Source organism: Talpa europaea (assembly GCF_964194135.1).
Source record: "Talpa europaea genome assembly, chromosome: X".
NCBI lineage: Eukaryota > Metazoa > Chordata > Mammalia > Eulipotyphla > Talpidae > Talpa > Talpa europaea.
The window spans coordinates 86,401,378-86,414,329 of NC_140081.1; the positions used below are offsets into that span (position 1 = coordinate 86,401,378).

At 52.1% G+C, this 12,952-nt stretch overlaps 1 protein-coding gene across 2 annotated transcripts; it reads left to right on the forward strand.

Annotated features, from left to right (window-relative positions):
* Positions 1-1,301: 1,301 nt before the first annotated feature.
* On the forward strand, positions 1,302-12,100 carry ZIC3 (Zic family member 3; the record flags this gene model as incomplete). Of its 2 annotated transcripts, none has more annotated exons than XM_084258617.1 (3): positions 1,302-2,373; positions 3,505-3,668; positions 4,521-4,700. In XM_084258617.1, 3 exons carry the CDS (start codon positions 1,314-1,316, stop codon positions 4,698-4,700), a joined length of 1,404 nt encoding a protein of 467 aa, XP_084114743.1. The 2 variants fall into 2 exon arrangements, with proteins under 2 accessions (XP_084114743.1, XP_084114742.1); XM_084258616.1 differs by lacking the exon at positions 4,521-4,700 and adding an exon at positions 11,951-12,100 and having other exon boundaries at positions 1,314-2,373.
* Between the last annotated feature and the right edge of the window lie 852 nt (positions 12,101-12,952).

A 12,952-nucleotide genomic window follows, 5' to 3' on the forward strand; every position in this document is an offset into this window, starting at 1 on the left:
CGCAAACTCGAGTCGGCGCCTGGCTCGGACCGGTGAGGAAGGTCGGCTCCAGCTGGAATCATGTCTCCTGGCGGGGCCCGGCCGGCCGGCGGCAGCTAAGAGTAAGGGAGGCGAACTGGAGGCCAGGGTCAGGGCTCTGGGGGCTCCGGGGGCCCGCGGTGGCCAGTGGGGAGAACGCCACCGACGGGCCGCGCGCGCCGAACGTGTGCGCTCGCCCGGGGATCGGGGTCCCACGGAGGCGGAGGGGTCACGTTCTCGGGGTGAAATTGCCGGGGGGAGCCCAGAGGGACCGGACGTAGCCCAGAGGGACCGGACGTCCAGCAGCGCGCCGACGGTGGGAACGATCCTCCGCGGCGCCAAGCGCCGGTTTGGCCAAAGCGGGTAACGCGCGCGCGCACGAGCGGTGCCGCCCGCTTCGGGCCCGAGGGAAGCCGGAGGGGGAGGCCCGGGTCCGCCCCGCCGCTCGGCGGCTCGAGCCCGGCTCCGGGCGCCCACGGCCGCGCCAGCGCCGCGGAGCCCACTCGCGGGCGCCGCGCCGCCGCCGCCTCACCTGCCAGGCGCCGGGCTGCGGCCCAATCAGCGGCGCCCGCTCGGCCGCGGCTGCCATGTTCCCCGCTCCGCGCTGCCAATCAGCGGGGCGGCGGCCAATGGGCGGCCGGGCCGGGGGTCAGGTGACCGCGGGCCAGCCGGCTCCCCATTGGCGCGCGCCGCGCGGCCTCCCGCTCGGTTTATGTGAGAGGAGTGAGTGATTGACTTTATCAGTCCAAGGACATTACTCTGGAGGCGAAGAGGCTGGGACTCGCGCGGCGATCGGCGAGGACCGAGCCTGCCTCCGCCCCGCCGGCCGCCCGCTGGCTGCGAGCGGGCGCCGCTAGTCAGCTCAGCGCAGCCGGGAGGCCGGTGCGGAGGGAGCCTGCCGGCCCCGCGGTGCCGCGCGCTCGGGGAGAGGGGGGAGCCGGGACCGGCTTGGCAAACTCCGCCCTCCACTTAGTATTTTGCTTATTTTTCTTTGTGCGCGCCTGTTAGTTTGGTAAAGCAGATCTCGTCCCAGAGTCTTTTCTCCTCCCTTCTCCGACCCCCCTGCCTCTCCCCCGCCTCCCCCTCCCGCGCCTTCCACTTCCCCTCCTCCCTCCTATCCCTCTGCAGGAGACTCTCGCCAGCCTCGGAAAGTTGCAGCCCCTGGTGCCGCCGTGGGGGTCTCCGGCCGCGTCCTGCCGCCGCCGCCCTTCTCCAACTACGGCACTTCGGAGATCTCCTTCGCCCGCGCCTTCGCTCCCTTCGGCCGGACCGCCGGTGCCCAGAACGCCCCACCCATGACGATGCTCCTGGACGGAGGCCCTCAGTTCCCCGGGCTGGGAGTGGGCAGCTTCGGCGCGCCGCGCCACCACGAGATGCCCAACCGCGAGCCGGCGGGCATGGGGCTGAATCCCTTCGGGGACTCGCCGCACGCCGCTGCCGCGGCCGCGGCCGCCGCCGCCTTCAAGCTGAGCCCCGCCGCGGCTCACGATCTGTCTTCCGGCCAGAGCTCGGCGTTCACGCCGCAGGGCTCAGGTTACGCCAACGCCCTGGGCCACCACCACCACCACCACCACCACCACCATCACGCCGGCCAGGTGCCCAGCTACGGCGGCGCCGCCTCCGCCGCCTTCAACTCCACGCGCGACTTTCTGTTCCGCCAGCGCGGCTCCGGGCTCGGCGAGGCGGCCTCGGGAGGAGGGCAGCATGGGCTCTTCGCCGGCTCGGCGAGCAGCCTGCACGCTCCGGCTGGCATCCCCGAGCCCCCCGGCTACCTGCTCTTCCCCGGGCTGCACGAGCAGACCGCCGGGCACCCGTCGCCCACGGGGCACGTGGACAACAACCAGGTCCACCTGGGGCTCCGCGGGGAGCTGTTCGGCCGTGCCGACCCGTACCGCCCGGTGGCCAGCCCGCGCACGGACCCCTACGCGGCGGGCGCGCAGTTCCCCAACTACAGCCCCATGAACATGAACATGGGCGTGAACGTGGCGGCCCACCACGGGCCTGGCGCCTTCTTCCGCTACATGCGGCAGCCCATCAAGCAGGAGCTGTCGTGCAAGTGGATCGACGAGGCTCAACTGAGCCGGCCCAAGAAGAGCTGCGACCGGACCTTCAGCACCATGCATGAGCTGGTGACACATGTCACCATGGAGCATGTGGGGGGCCCGGAGCAGAACAACCACGTCTGCTACTGGGAGGAGTGCCCCCGCGAGGGCAAGTCCTTCAAGGCGAAGTACAAACTGGTCAACCACATTCGCGTGCACACGGGCGAGAAGCCTTTCCCCTGCCCCTTCCCGGGCTGCGGGAAGATCTTTGCCCGCTCCGAGAACCTCAAGATCCACAAGCGGACCCACACAGGTAAGGGGGGCGGCCGGCGGGCGCGGGACTCGCCGCGGCGCCGCGCCACGGAGCCGACTTTTCCTCCGCGAGGGGGACCGGGGTGGCGGCGCGAGAGAGGGGCGGCGCCCCGCCGGGGCGCTTTGGGAAAGAGGCGCTGTCAGTGCCCCTCCGCCTCGCGCCCGCCCGCCCTCCCCGCCCCGCGGCGCGGCGCCTTTGCCCAGTTCTAACTTCCCGGGCACACGGCGGCCTCGGGAACTAATTGGAACCTTCTCGCGCCCAGGAACCGACTGGCGCCGCCTCTTTTTGTCTCCCTCTCTGGGTTACTGGGCAGGGACCGCGAATGTGTGGAGAGCGTATTGCTTACAGGCGACTTAGCTCCCGGCACACATTCGGGGAAGGCAACTATACAAATGCTAATGCCAACTAACTTTCGGTTACTTCCGCTCTTTTTTACCCTTGATTGGCACATCTGCTAATTAAATGACTGATACTTTTGTCAAACTATTTTTATTTGGAGTTCCAGGTTCAATTCAGTCCTCCAGGAGGAAAGCTAAAGTAGAAAAGGCACCCCAGTTCCGCGGCTTGTTCAGAACATCTTGTAAAACTGTCTGAGCCCCTCGATTTATATAGCATTCTCTTTTCCAACGTTAAGCACGACGACCCCAGCTCTTTAATACCGGGCTTAGCAAAACTGCTGCATGTGAAAGAGGCAAATTAAAAGGTACAAAGAAGGAACTGAATGGGATTGTCCCGTTCCTGGCCCATTGTCCCGCCCGGGCTTGGTGACATCGCCGAGGTACTGGCGGAAAGTGGCCGCGCCCCGGGAGCCCTGGGCCGGGGGGACTAGCACCACAACTTAGGGGAAACTTTGCCGGAGCCAGGGGCCCTGCCCTCCTGCGCGAGAACAAAGGGGAGGGCAGGTTCTGGGCCGACCCGTCCCCATCCCCGTTCTCGACCACCACCCCCCCAGCCCAGCAGGCTCAACCCGCCCTCTCCATTTTTCTCCAGGGAAAAGAGATGCCACAGCCTCCCCCACTTGGCGCTCCCTCTCCGGGAAGACCGCCGGGCTCTCCATCTCTCACAGTGCGGCCCGAGGAAGCGCCGGGCCCTGACCATATTTCCCCCCCTTTGCGCTCTTGCCCTTTGCAGGTGAGAAACCTTTCAAATGTGAATTTGAAGGCTGTGACAGACGCTTTGCCAACAGCAGCGACCGCAAGAAGCACATGCATGTGCACACCTCGGACAAGCCCTATATCTGCAAAGTGTGCGACAAGTCCTACACGCACCCGAGCTCCCTGCGCAAGCACATGAAGGTAATTACCTCTTTATTAGCGGTCGGCGGTTTATAAACACTCGGCCCGACACCGGGCCGCGGAACGGAAGCGCCCGCGCTGCCAACCCTGTATACTCCACGTTAAATCCGATTTGCTCCAGCGGTGACACCTTGAACCCGTTTTGGGGACCCTGAGGGGGGGGGCGGGGAAGAGCACAGTGGGGAGGTGGAGGGAGCTGAGGGAACAATCGGTTGTTTACTGAGGAGCTCTAACCGAGCTCGCCTGGGCTTGAGGTGGCAGATGCTGCCCCTTGCCCGCTCAGCCCGCGGTGGGAACCCAGAATGCCCGCGCCGAACCCGGGGGTGGGTGGTTCATTCGCTCTTCGGCTTCCGATAAAACAATAGGGCTGAGGAGCGCGCTCTGATTCCCACGCAATTGTCTGAGACCTCGCAGCTCTCTGGGCGCCTGTGCCACCTCTCTCTGTACCTGCTTTCCCAAGCTAAAGCGAGCTTGGTGAAACCTGGGCCCGGAGTATTTTATAGGACCCCAAAGACTAAGTGCTTATCCACTCCACCCCTGGGGAATGCATTTTTGAAGGGGCACAAGTAAAACAGTGCTTTATTCCTTCTGCATAATGCCATTCCTAAGGACTGAAACTGTTTTGTTGGCGAACATCTCCGGGGGTTCTAGACCGGTGATATGGGAATTTAAAAAAAAAACAAAAACAAAAACAAAAAAAAAAGAAAAACAAAAAAAAAATCAGCAGCATTTCTCTTTTAAGTGGGTCACTGGGCGGTCTTGCTCTTACAGTGCTCGAATTCTGCTCTTGTTTTTGCTTGCACAATGCCAGTTGGAATTATATTCATTATAATATATACATGTTAATTTTAGGTTCATGAATCTCAAGGGTCAGATTCCTCCCCTGCTGCCAGTTCAGGCTATGAATCTTCCACTCCACCCGCTATAGCTTCTGCAAACAGTAAAGATACCACTAAAACCCCTTCTGCAGTTCAAACTAGCACCAGCCACAACCCTGGACTTCCTCCTAATTTTAACGAATGGTACGTCTGAGGACAAACACAAAAAACAAACCCTGTTAACCATAGAATGGACCAAATGCATTTTAAAAAGGAAACTGAGACCAATCAGATGGAAATGGAATTTTAAGGCAAGAGGCCATATATATATATATATAGGGGTACATCTTGTAAATTGCAATTGTCCAGGAAGTTTCTGGGGCAAGATCCAAAAGTAGCCATGCCCTTTTCTCAGGATTAGAAAATATGTTTTGGCATTCGAAGGATTTTTTAAAAAATCTTTTCACTGCTTTTTCCTCCCATTTCTCTTGCTCTCTGCACACCCCATCCCTGAACTCTTTCAGTTCATTTTAACACTTGTCCTGTTTCTTGAGAGGAAGTTATAGAAGGCTTGTTGGTGGTTGGTGGTGTTAACCTGATGGAAATCCTTCGCCTTAGTGGTGATTGTTTAAACTCTCACAGTCTTAAACCGTGCCAAAGTCCTGTTATGTCTTGAACTTTTTCTCAAAGCATTACACTTGTGAATGTATTTTTGTCTAATGGGGTCGAAACTGTTGTTCAGTATTTTTTCAGGCTGAGGATGTGATGTTACTCTACACAGATTGTGACGTTTAGTATACAGTTGCCTTTTGTAATAACTTTTTTTTTGTAAATACATAACCATTGATGCCATATTTATCGTTTGTAATTTAATTATTGCTACAAGTGCCGGGAACTGAACAATATTTATGGATAAATGTTTTCTAACAAATTCTGTACAGCTTTTGATTATAACTGCTTTAGCATTAAAATTTTATTGTTTTGAAAGAAGAACACAATTTACAATTTTTGAACCACTGACTCCTTTCTCTTGTTTTGTAACAGCCTCCTTCTACAAAGAGGAGATGTGAGCAAATGAAATCTTGTTTGTTGGTATTTATAACTCACTCAGATCCCTTTTTTAATTGTTAAATTATTTTTCTATTGCAGTATAGATTCCTTACAGTGTCAGTTTCCATCTGAGAATACCCTCCTTTCTTTATCTTTAGCTCAGATGGTTGTTTAACTGCGAGTTTAAATGTGTTTGTCCTGGATTTTCAGCATGCAAATCAAATATTACCGATCAATTCAGTTAGTGGCCATGACATCTCAATCTTGTACTTCAAAGACTGAGAAGCTGGATTTAATCATCCCTGCCCTACATATATAAACATAAGGTAACCTAATGAGTTTTATGTCCCTTAGTTTTTATTATCTTACATAAAAATGAACATTGTGGCAGGATGCATGTCTGTCTATTCTATCGAGCGATCATCCATATACCTATATATGTTTTTATCTATGACTTATCTAATCTGCTATCAAATCTATCTAGCTATCTATATATTTTCAAAAAGTAAGAGTATGTCTGAAACAGTGGTAATGAGTAAGGCCAGTTGAGCCGTGCTTACTTATGGTTAAAGTGCTTCTTAAAAGAACCATAGTCCATTTACAATTTTGGAAGGCAAAGGCTGATTTGTTTTGCTGTATATATTTCAACTCATAATTATCACAATTCTTCATAACATTTTTATAGCGGTGTAATAACTGCAGCGGTTCTGAAATGATACTATGGAAAGAAACATTTGCAAAATATGTATTTTTAAAGTTCATGGTTTGTAGGCAAAGATGTTAAGAGCATTGTTTCCATTAAAATCAATAACAATGAAAAATGGTTGTTTGCTTTGTGATAAAATATTAACAATCCACTTAATCTTCAGAGAAGCAACTCATATGGACAAACAGTTCTTTTACAGTTGTTCTATGGAAATGAAACGGATTACTATTGGGGGGAGGTTGGAATGGGTAGAGTATGGAGACTTTTTTTTTTTTACTAATTTAGGGTGCTGTTTAATATTGAGAACCCAATCTCTGCATGAATAACCAACTTGCAAATCATCAAATAGAATGGTGGAGATGAGGAATTGTAAAGAATTTTAGAGATGTAATGAATAGGATTAAGTACCTCCTTCTCTTGAAGGGGCAATGCTCTAGGTTTTTTGGTGGCAATTTGGTAATATACATAATCATTTTGAATGCTAGAATTTTGTTTATTGTTCTTATTGAAGAAATAAAGTCTTGGCACATCTTATTTATGTTATACCATTTTTGTATTTGGTGCCTGATTTTTTCATGTTCAAATAAATCAATCTTAAATTGAAATACTCAGACAACTTCTGATGATTAAAAAACTTTGATCCCCTGGATTCAGTGGAAGCAGTCTATTTTAAATTGTCTTCTGCTCTTTGTCAACAATTAATTATTGACAATGTATAATCGCAAGTTACTTTGGATGCGATTTTTTGATTGTGGAGAATGGATGTTTTTGCACTTTTCTCCACCAATAGCCAAGGCAGGGGACTTGAATGTCATGAACAGAGATTGGGATGATTTCACAGTGACAAGCAGGTAACCTCGTCAGTCTACTACTGCTACCCCAGACGCTCCAATCTTGACCTTGACATTGAGGGTGCTGGAGCAAATTCCTTTTTCAGGACTTTTCCTTCACTTCAAACCAGAGACTCTCTGAAATGCTCAGTTATGTTAGTAAGATTGGCTTTAAACGTGTTCCAACTGAGGTCTGAACAATGACGTCTTAAATTTGCATTGAACTTGCATACTTTATTGTTCATGAGTTCCCTCTCCACCCCCAAGTTAACCTAACCTTAAAGGGGAGTAGAGTGATGGGTTATGGTTACTCAGAAACTTGTTTCTTCTCCTCTCCATTAAATATATGAAGTATCTCCTGAGGAGGCATAAAGAAGAGTTTGAGCTTTCCTTAGTAGGAAATTATTGAAATTATTATACCATAACATTTTACAGTAAAGTATTGTGTCCTAAGTGGAGCAGATGCTAATTAACGACGATAACCAACATGAAGAGAATGTAAAAACCTTGCCCCTTTACATGAGATTCTCGAGTCTGGTGTACCATCATATTTCTCAAAAGGTCTGTTTTCTGCCCTTGTCGTCTGTTGCAAAGAATAGGTTTTGTGTTTTGTTTGTTTGTTTTTTTTTTTTTTGGTGGAAAACTTTAAACAGATTTTCTTCCTATAATCTGATTCTGGAAGTGCACATTCTTCATTCTTTAGTAGATACCTTATAGAATAAGCACTCCCCCGCCCCCCTAAAAAAAATCCCCTGCAATCCTAAGGACGGATCAGCTGGCAACCACGAATAACAGCTGGGCTCTTAGTGATCTACCTGTTATTTTCCTTTTCGCACCTGGTAAGACCTTTGCTAGCAATCTATTCTCTTTTCCAAAATGGGTGGTTTAGCTGGAGATTTCCACAGTTAGGTGGGGAGAGGGGAGGTGTCTATTTCCACGCACACACAAATCTGGCCTTCGTCCCGGTGGAAGGTTAAAGATCAGTGTACAGGTTGGGCAGGACAGTGGGTCTTAGCTACTGCGAAGGTGGGAGTGCAAGAGGAACCGCCTCTCCTCACAAAGCCTCCCAGGAAAGTTGTGTTCTGGACTTCCTCGCCCCTCCCCCTTCTTGTCGCCTGCTGTCTCCCTGCCTCTTCGCCCCTGGCTACCTCTTCTCTCCCTCTCCCTATAAAACCCCTGAAACGGACGAAAAAAGAAAAAAAAAAAACCTCACAGGGCCTCTTGCCACTTAAGTTTCTGAAAGCATCGCCCCCGGCGCGCCCCGCCCCTGAGGCCCCGAAGAGCTGGCTCTACTTGGGCAGCGAGGCTGCTTTTCGCTCTGGCTGTCTGACCCTCGAGGCTCATCTCTCGTCGGGCTGGGCCTGAGGACGAGGCCGGGCGCTTCGGAAGTCAGGGCTCCCGCTAGCCTGTCCTCCGGCCCGTGATCGTGGCGTCCGGTCGGTGCATACCCCAGTTCTCGCTGGGGCCCCGGGGAGGGGACCTCATTTCCTAGGGTCACTTCTCTGGCGGGCTCGGCCCGCTGACCCTTTGACCTCCACCTCCAGGGCCCTGGGCGGTCGTAAGCCGGCGGTCGCCGGGGCTCCGAGGACGCTTCGCGCCCCATCGCCTCCCGGCCTCATTAGGCCGGCGAGGCTGTAAAGCAGGAATCATCCGCTGCCTAATCCGGACCTGGGGTCAATACGAGCCCAGACAATGGTGAGCTCCGAAGGCCGCGGCGTAGCGCAGACCGCTAACTTTGCGCCCCATTCATTTTCCCCGGGAGGTGGGGGTAGGGCGGGGAAGGAACCTTCTGACGCCCGGAGCCGGGCGGCCGCAGTCGGGGCCCGCAGTCCGCCCGGGATCGGAGGGGGAGGCGCGGCCCGGGGCTGTGGGCGGCCCGCGCGAGGGCCCGAAGGCCGGCCCCAGAGGGGGCGCGCCGGAGCGGACTTTGAAGTGGGTTTTTAGCGCGCACGTGCGAGAGCCGGCCGGGCCAGAGCTGGGGACCCGATGGGGGGGGGGGCGGAGAGCGGCGGCTCGGGCCCGGCCCCCTCCCCCGCTCCCCGCGTCTCCGGCCTTTTCAAGCCGCGGCCCGGCCCGCCGCCCCCGCCCGCTCCCGCGCCGCCCCCGCGCCGCCCCGCGCGCAGGCGCACAGCGCGCAGCCGTCGAGTCGGCTGGGCGCGGGGGGCGGGGGCGAGTTGAAAGCGTCGGGCCGCGCGGGGCCCGGGCAGAGCCGGCGGGAGGGAGGGGCGGGTTTGGGGGCGGCTCTCGCGTCGGGAACATGGCGGCCGGAGGGGAACCCCCGCGGCGCGCAGCCGAGCGCCGGCCGCGGCGGGCGGGACCGTGGTGTGCCGGAGACCCCTTGTTCGGCCTGGCTCCGAGCGCCGCGCGGGGGAATGTCGGTCTCGGCAGCCCGACGCGACAGTGGGTTTAAAAACCCAACCAAACAAAACGGAAGCGGAGAAGTTCTTCCAGGGCATTCTGGGCGTGGGAAGTTGGCGAGCCGTTCGTGGGGTGGGGGGCTCCCCGGAGACTCGGACCTGAAACCCGCCGGTCTGGACGGCGGACTTCGCCCCCGGCTCCCCCGGGCTGGGGGAAGACCTCGTTGAGTGCTCGTGCCTAGCTTGGGACCCCACCGCACCTTCCAGTCCCTAAAAAGGACGGAGAGTGGAGGCCGCGACCTCCCCGGACAGGGGCCGGACCGGGAGGGGAGCCCGTCGGCACCGTTCACAAATAAGGGGCCCGGCTTGTGGACGCGGACGGGCCACGGCGAGATCAAACCCTCCACGTTACTCAGGCCCCGTTTTCTGGCTATCTCATTTAAATGTGGGCCTTTGAAACATGGCACTGTCCTTAGCTTTTGTGTGTGCCATAACAGCTGGTGGTCTTAAGCTAAAGGGGGGCGGGGGGAGGCCACAGGCCCCCAAACTTTCATTCAGCTTTTGCTCCATTGCCTTCGTGCCGGCGTGTGAGAGAACCCCAGGCTGCTTTGGTATCTTGAGCTCGTGTTTTCTCGGCAGAAAAATGCTGCAGATTTACCTTCAGCTGTGTTTTTCGTGAGGGTGAAAAAAGTGAGATTAAAGGAAAAGTGTTCTCGAGACACACACACCCCCCCCCTCCTGTAGGAAGTAAGTCTCCCAAGTTCTTGCAGTTTGCACCTTCGTGGAAGGCAACAGCTAAACGAAAAGGCGGTCTTTCCTGAGCTGCACGCTGTCAAGCAGTTGGGCTCCCGAAGGTGTGGGGCAGTTCCCGTGGGCCACCTCGGAAAGGGCCCCAGGTGGGTGGGCAGGTCATTAGAAAGGCTGGCTCAGAGCTAGGGGGAAATCTGCAAATCAGCGCCTTTATCCGCAGAGAACAATTGATGGGGTTGTCTTTCCTCCTTTTCAGTGCACAAAGAGGAAGGCTTTGGGGCAAGAATTTGGAATATGCATTTAAGTTGTGCTTTGCATCGGAAACCCCATAAGCATGCCCTGCAGATTTTTCTGTCCTTTTCTTATGTGTGATTCCTGCAACTCAAAGGGGCTGCAGCCGCGTCTGCAGTTTGGAAACTTGTTTTGAAATTGCCACCAAACAGACACTGCTCCCCCCCTTTCACTTCCCCCCTCCACTTGGGTGAAGTTTCCTACCCTGGGCTCGGCCACCAACACCCCCCCTTCCCCCCGCCCCCTTTGCAGTGTAGTGACATCTTTGAGAGATCAAAGGAAATAAATGGTACTCGATATATATATACTTTGTTTTTCCATGCTGTAGTTTGAACCCTGAGGTTTGAGCTTTTTCCTGGTTAAATCTCTCGGTACCCAGAGTGTGGAAACTGAAAAGTTCATTAACTTGAAAAAGCTTTAGTAAATGGTTAGGCCTTTTGTTTGAGAACTATAGAGCCCAGATTGTCTCTTAAATTGACTTCAAAATCAAGCCAAGGATGCACTGGTGAACTGTCTCCCCTGGATACCTGTGGTGTTCTTTGGGTCATTTGATACGGTCAAACTCTGGTTGATTTTTATAGGAGTTATGTGAATGGAATTTCTGCAAAGCTGGACTTGTGATAAATCGGTAGACCTCTTAATATTTGTTTGACTTACTACTCCAAAGGGCACTGCGCTTTTCCCACCGCGGTTTGGTTTCTAGCATAACTATTGAAATTTACAGCTTGAAAAACGTTAATTTCCAGGAAGTATTTTAAAGGGGGAGGGTGTATTCCGACTAATGGTAACAAAAGAGCAAAACTTCTTTGACTAAAATTCGAGAAACTTCTGTTTTTAAAATCTGTTAAAATGAAAGAAAATATTTCAAAAGTATCCAACGATTTTGTATATTTTAATGTGATGATAATTCCACTTGTTTACTAATCTAATGAATAGAGGGAAATGTGAGTGTTACATTTACCAGGGAACTCCCTGGTGGTGCAAGGGTTAAGATGCAGCACTTTGAAGCTATCCACTGCCACTGCAGCACAAGTTCGATTCCGGGCCAGGGAGGTGGCCCACATGGTGCAGCAGACCTCTCCTGTCTGGCCCACTGCTCCCCTCAGCAGTGTATTTCAGTGGGTCTGCTCCCCACTCTGTCTCTGGTGAATCTTCTCACACACATCCCCCATCTCTGGCCTGCACCCCAGTTTTTTATGCATAAATAAATTTTTAAAAAAAAATGACCTTTACCAGATGACAAGTTTATACAGTGTTTGATTCCCTAATACGTTGCATATGTTATCTAATATATCTTATTAAAACACATCCTATGTCAAGATCCTTTGAAAGTAAGGTGTTAAAAAATAAAACATCCCATCATGTTTGTTATAAACTAGCAGTTACAACAATATATCTAGTAACATGTTATGAAATTTTTCTAAGAGTTAATGTAGACTGTTTTGACCTATCTGCAGTTCACTTTTTGTTTTTTTGCCAGTGTTGTCCTGCTTGGTATCCGGGACAGTCTCTAATTCCTGACGAAGAACTTGATACTGACGTTGGTATGCAGCAGCCAGCCCTCCATAACACTACCTATCCTAAATGCAGGGTTAATGCCGAACCTACTGTGCAAGAAATGATTTACTGATGAGGTTTCAAAGAAAACCACATCAATTTGGATGTCTGTTACCTTGAAGTGATCATTTTAAGAGTAGTAGCTTCTTCCCTAGGTATAAAAAGACTATTTTCTTCTTTTGGTATATTTCATTCTGTGTTGAGCAATCATTTGTGAAATGAAAAAGCAAAAAAGCTCCCCCCCTTCTCCCTGGACAATTTGGGATTATAAATGGGAAGATGGAGGTGAAGACTGGCCTAATTCACAACCCAGTGTGTATTATCTCATGCATTGTGTTGACCTTGTTGAAAATCTCTTTCAAATATCTGCATTGCACACGTAGAGGTAAAATGTTTAAAACTAGAGACATGAATGCTTGTTTTGTTGATTTCATATGCTTGTGTTCAAAAAGCAATATCCCAAATCCCTGCAATTGTTTGCTTTAAATAAAGCCATTTAAATTATTTTTTGGTGATTATTCTTTTATTACTGTCATAACTGTTGCCCCTAAATAACTTTGATTAACCTGTTGCGTTGGAACAATCTTTATTCACATTTTTTTATGATATAGCTGGGCTTTATGATATAGCTGAGCAATAAACTTGGAAAAAAAACAACCCACTGAACAAATACCAACCGTTTTGAGCTCACAGTGTTTTCCCAGAGGTCTCCAGGCCAGGTGCTGGGGAGGTCAGGGGAAGAATTCAGAGTCAAGGATTGATTGCGGTGGTTAAGAAGGAAGGACTGAAAGCAGGAGTTTGGAGAAAAAAGAGCATTTGAACACTACTATTTGGGTGAGGGGGAGTAAAAACCTGAAGGAAAGACAAGGCAACAATAACCTCAAAGGAGAAAGGAGGGCTTCTGCAGAAGGGACACTGCAACTTA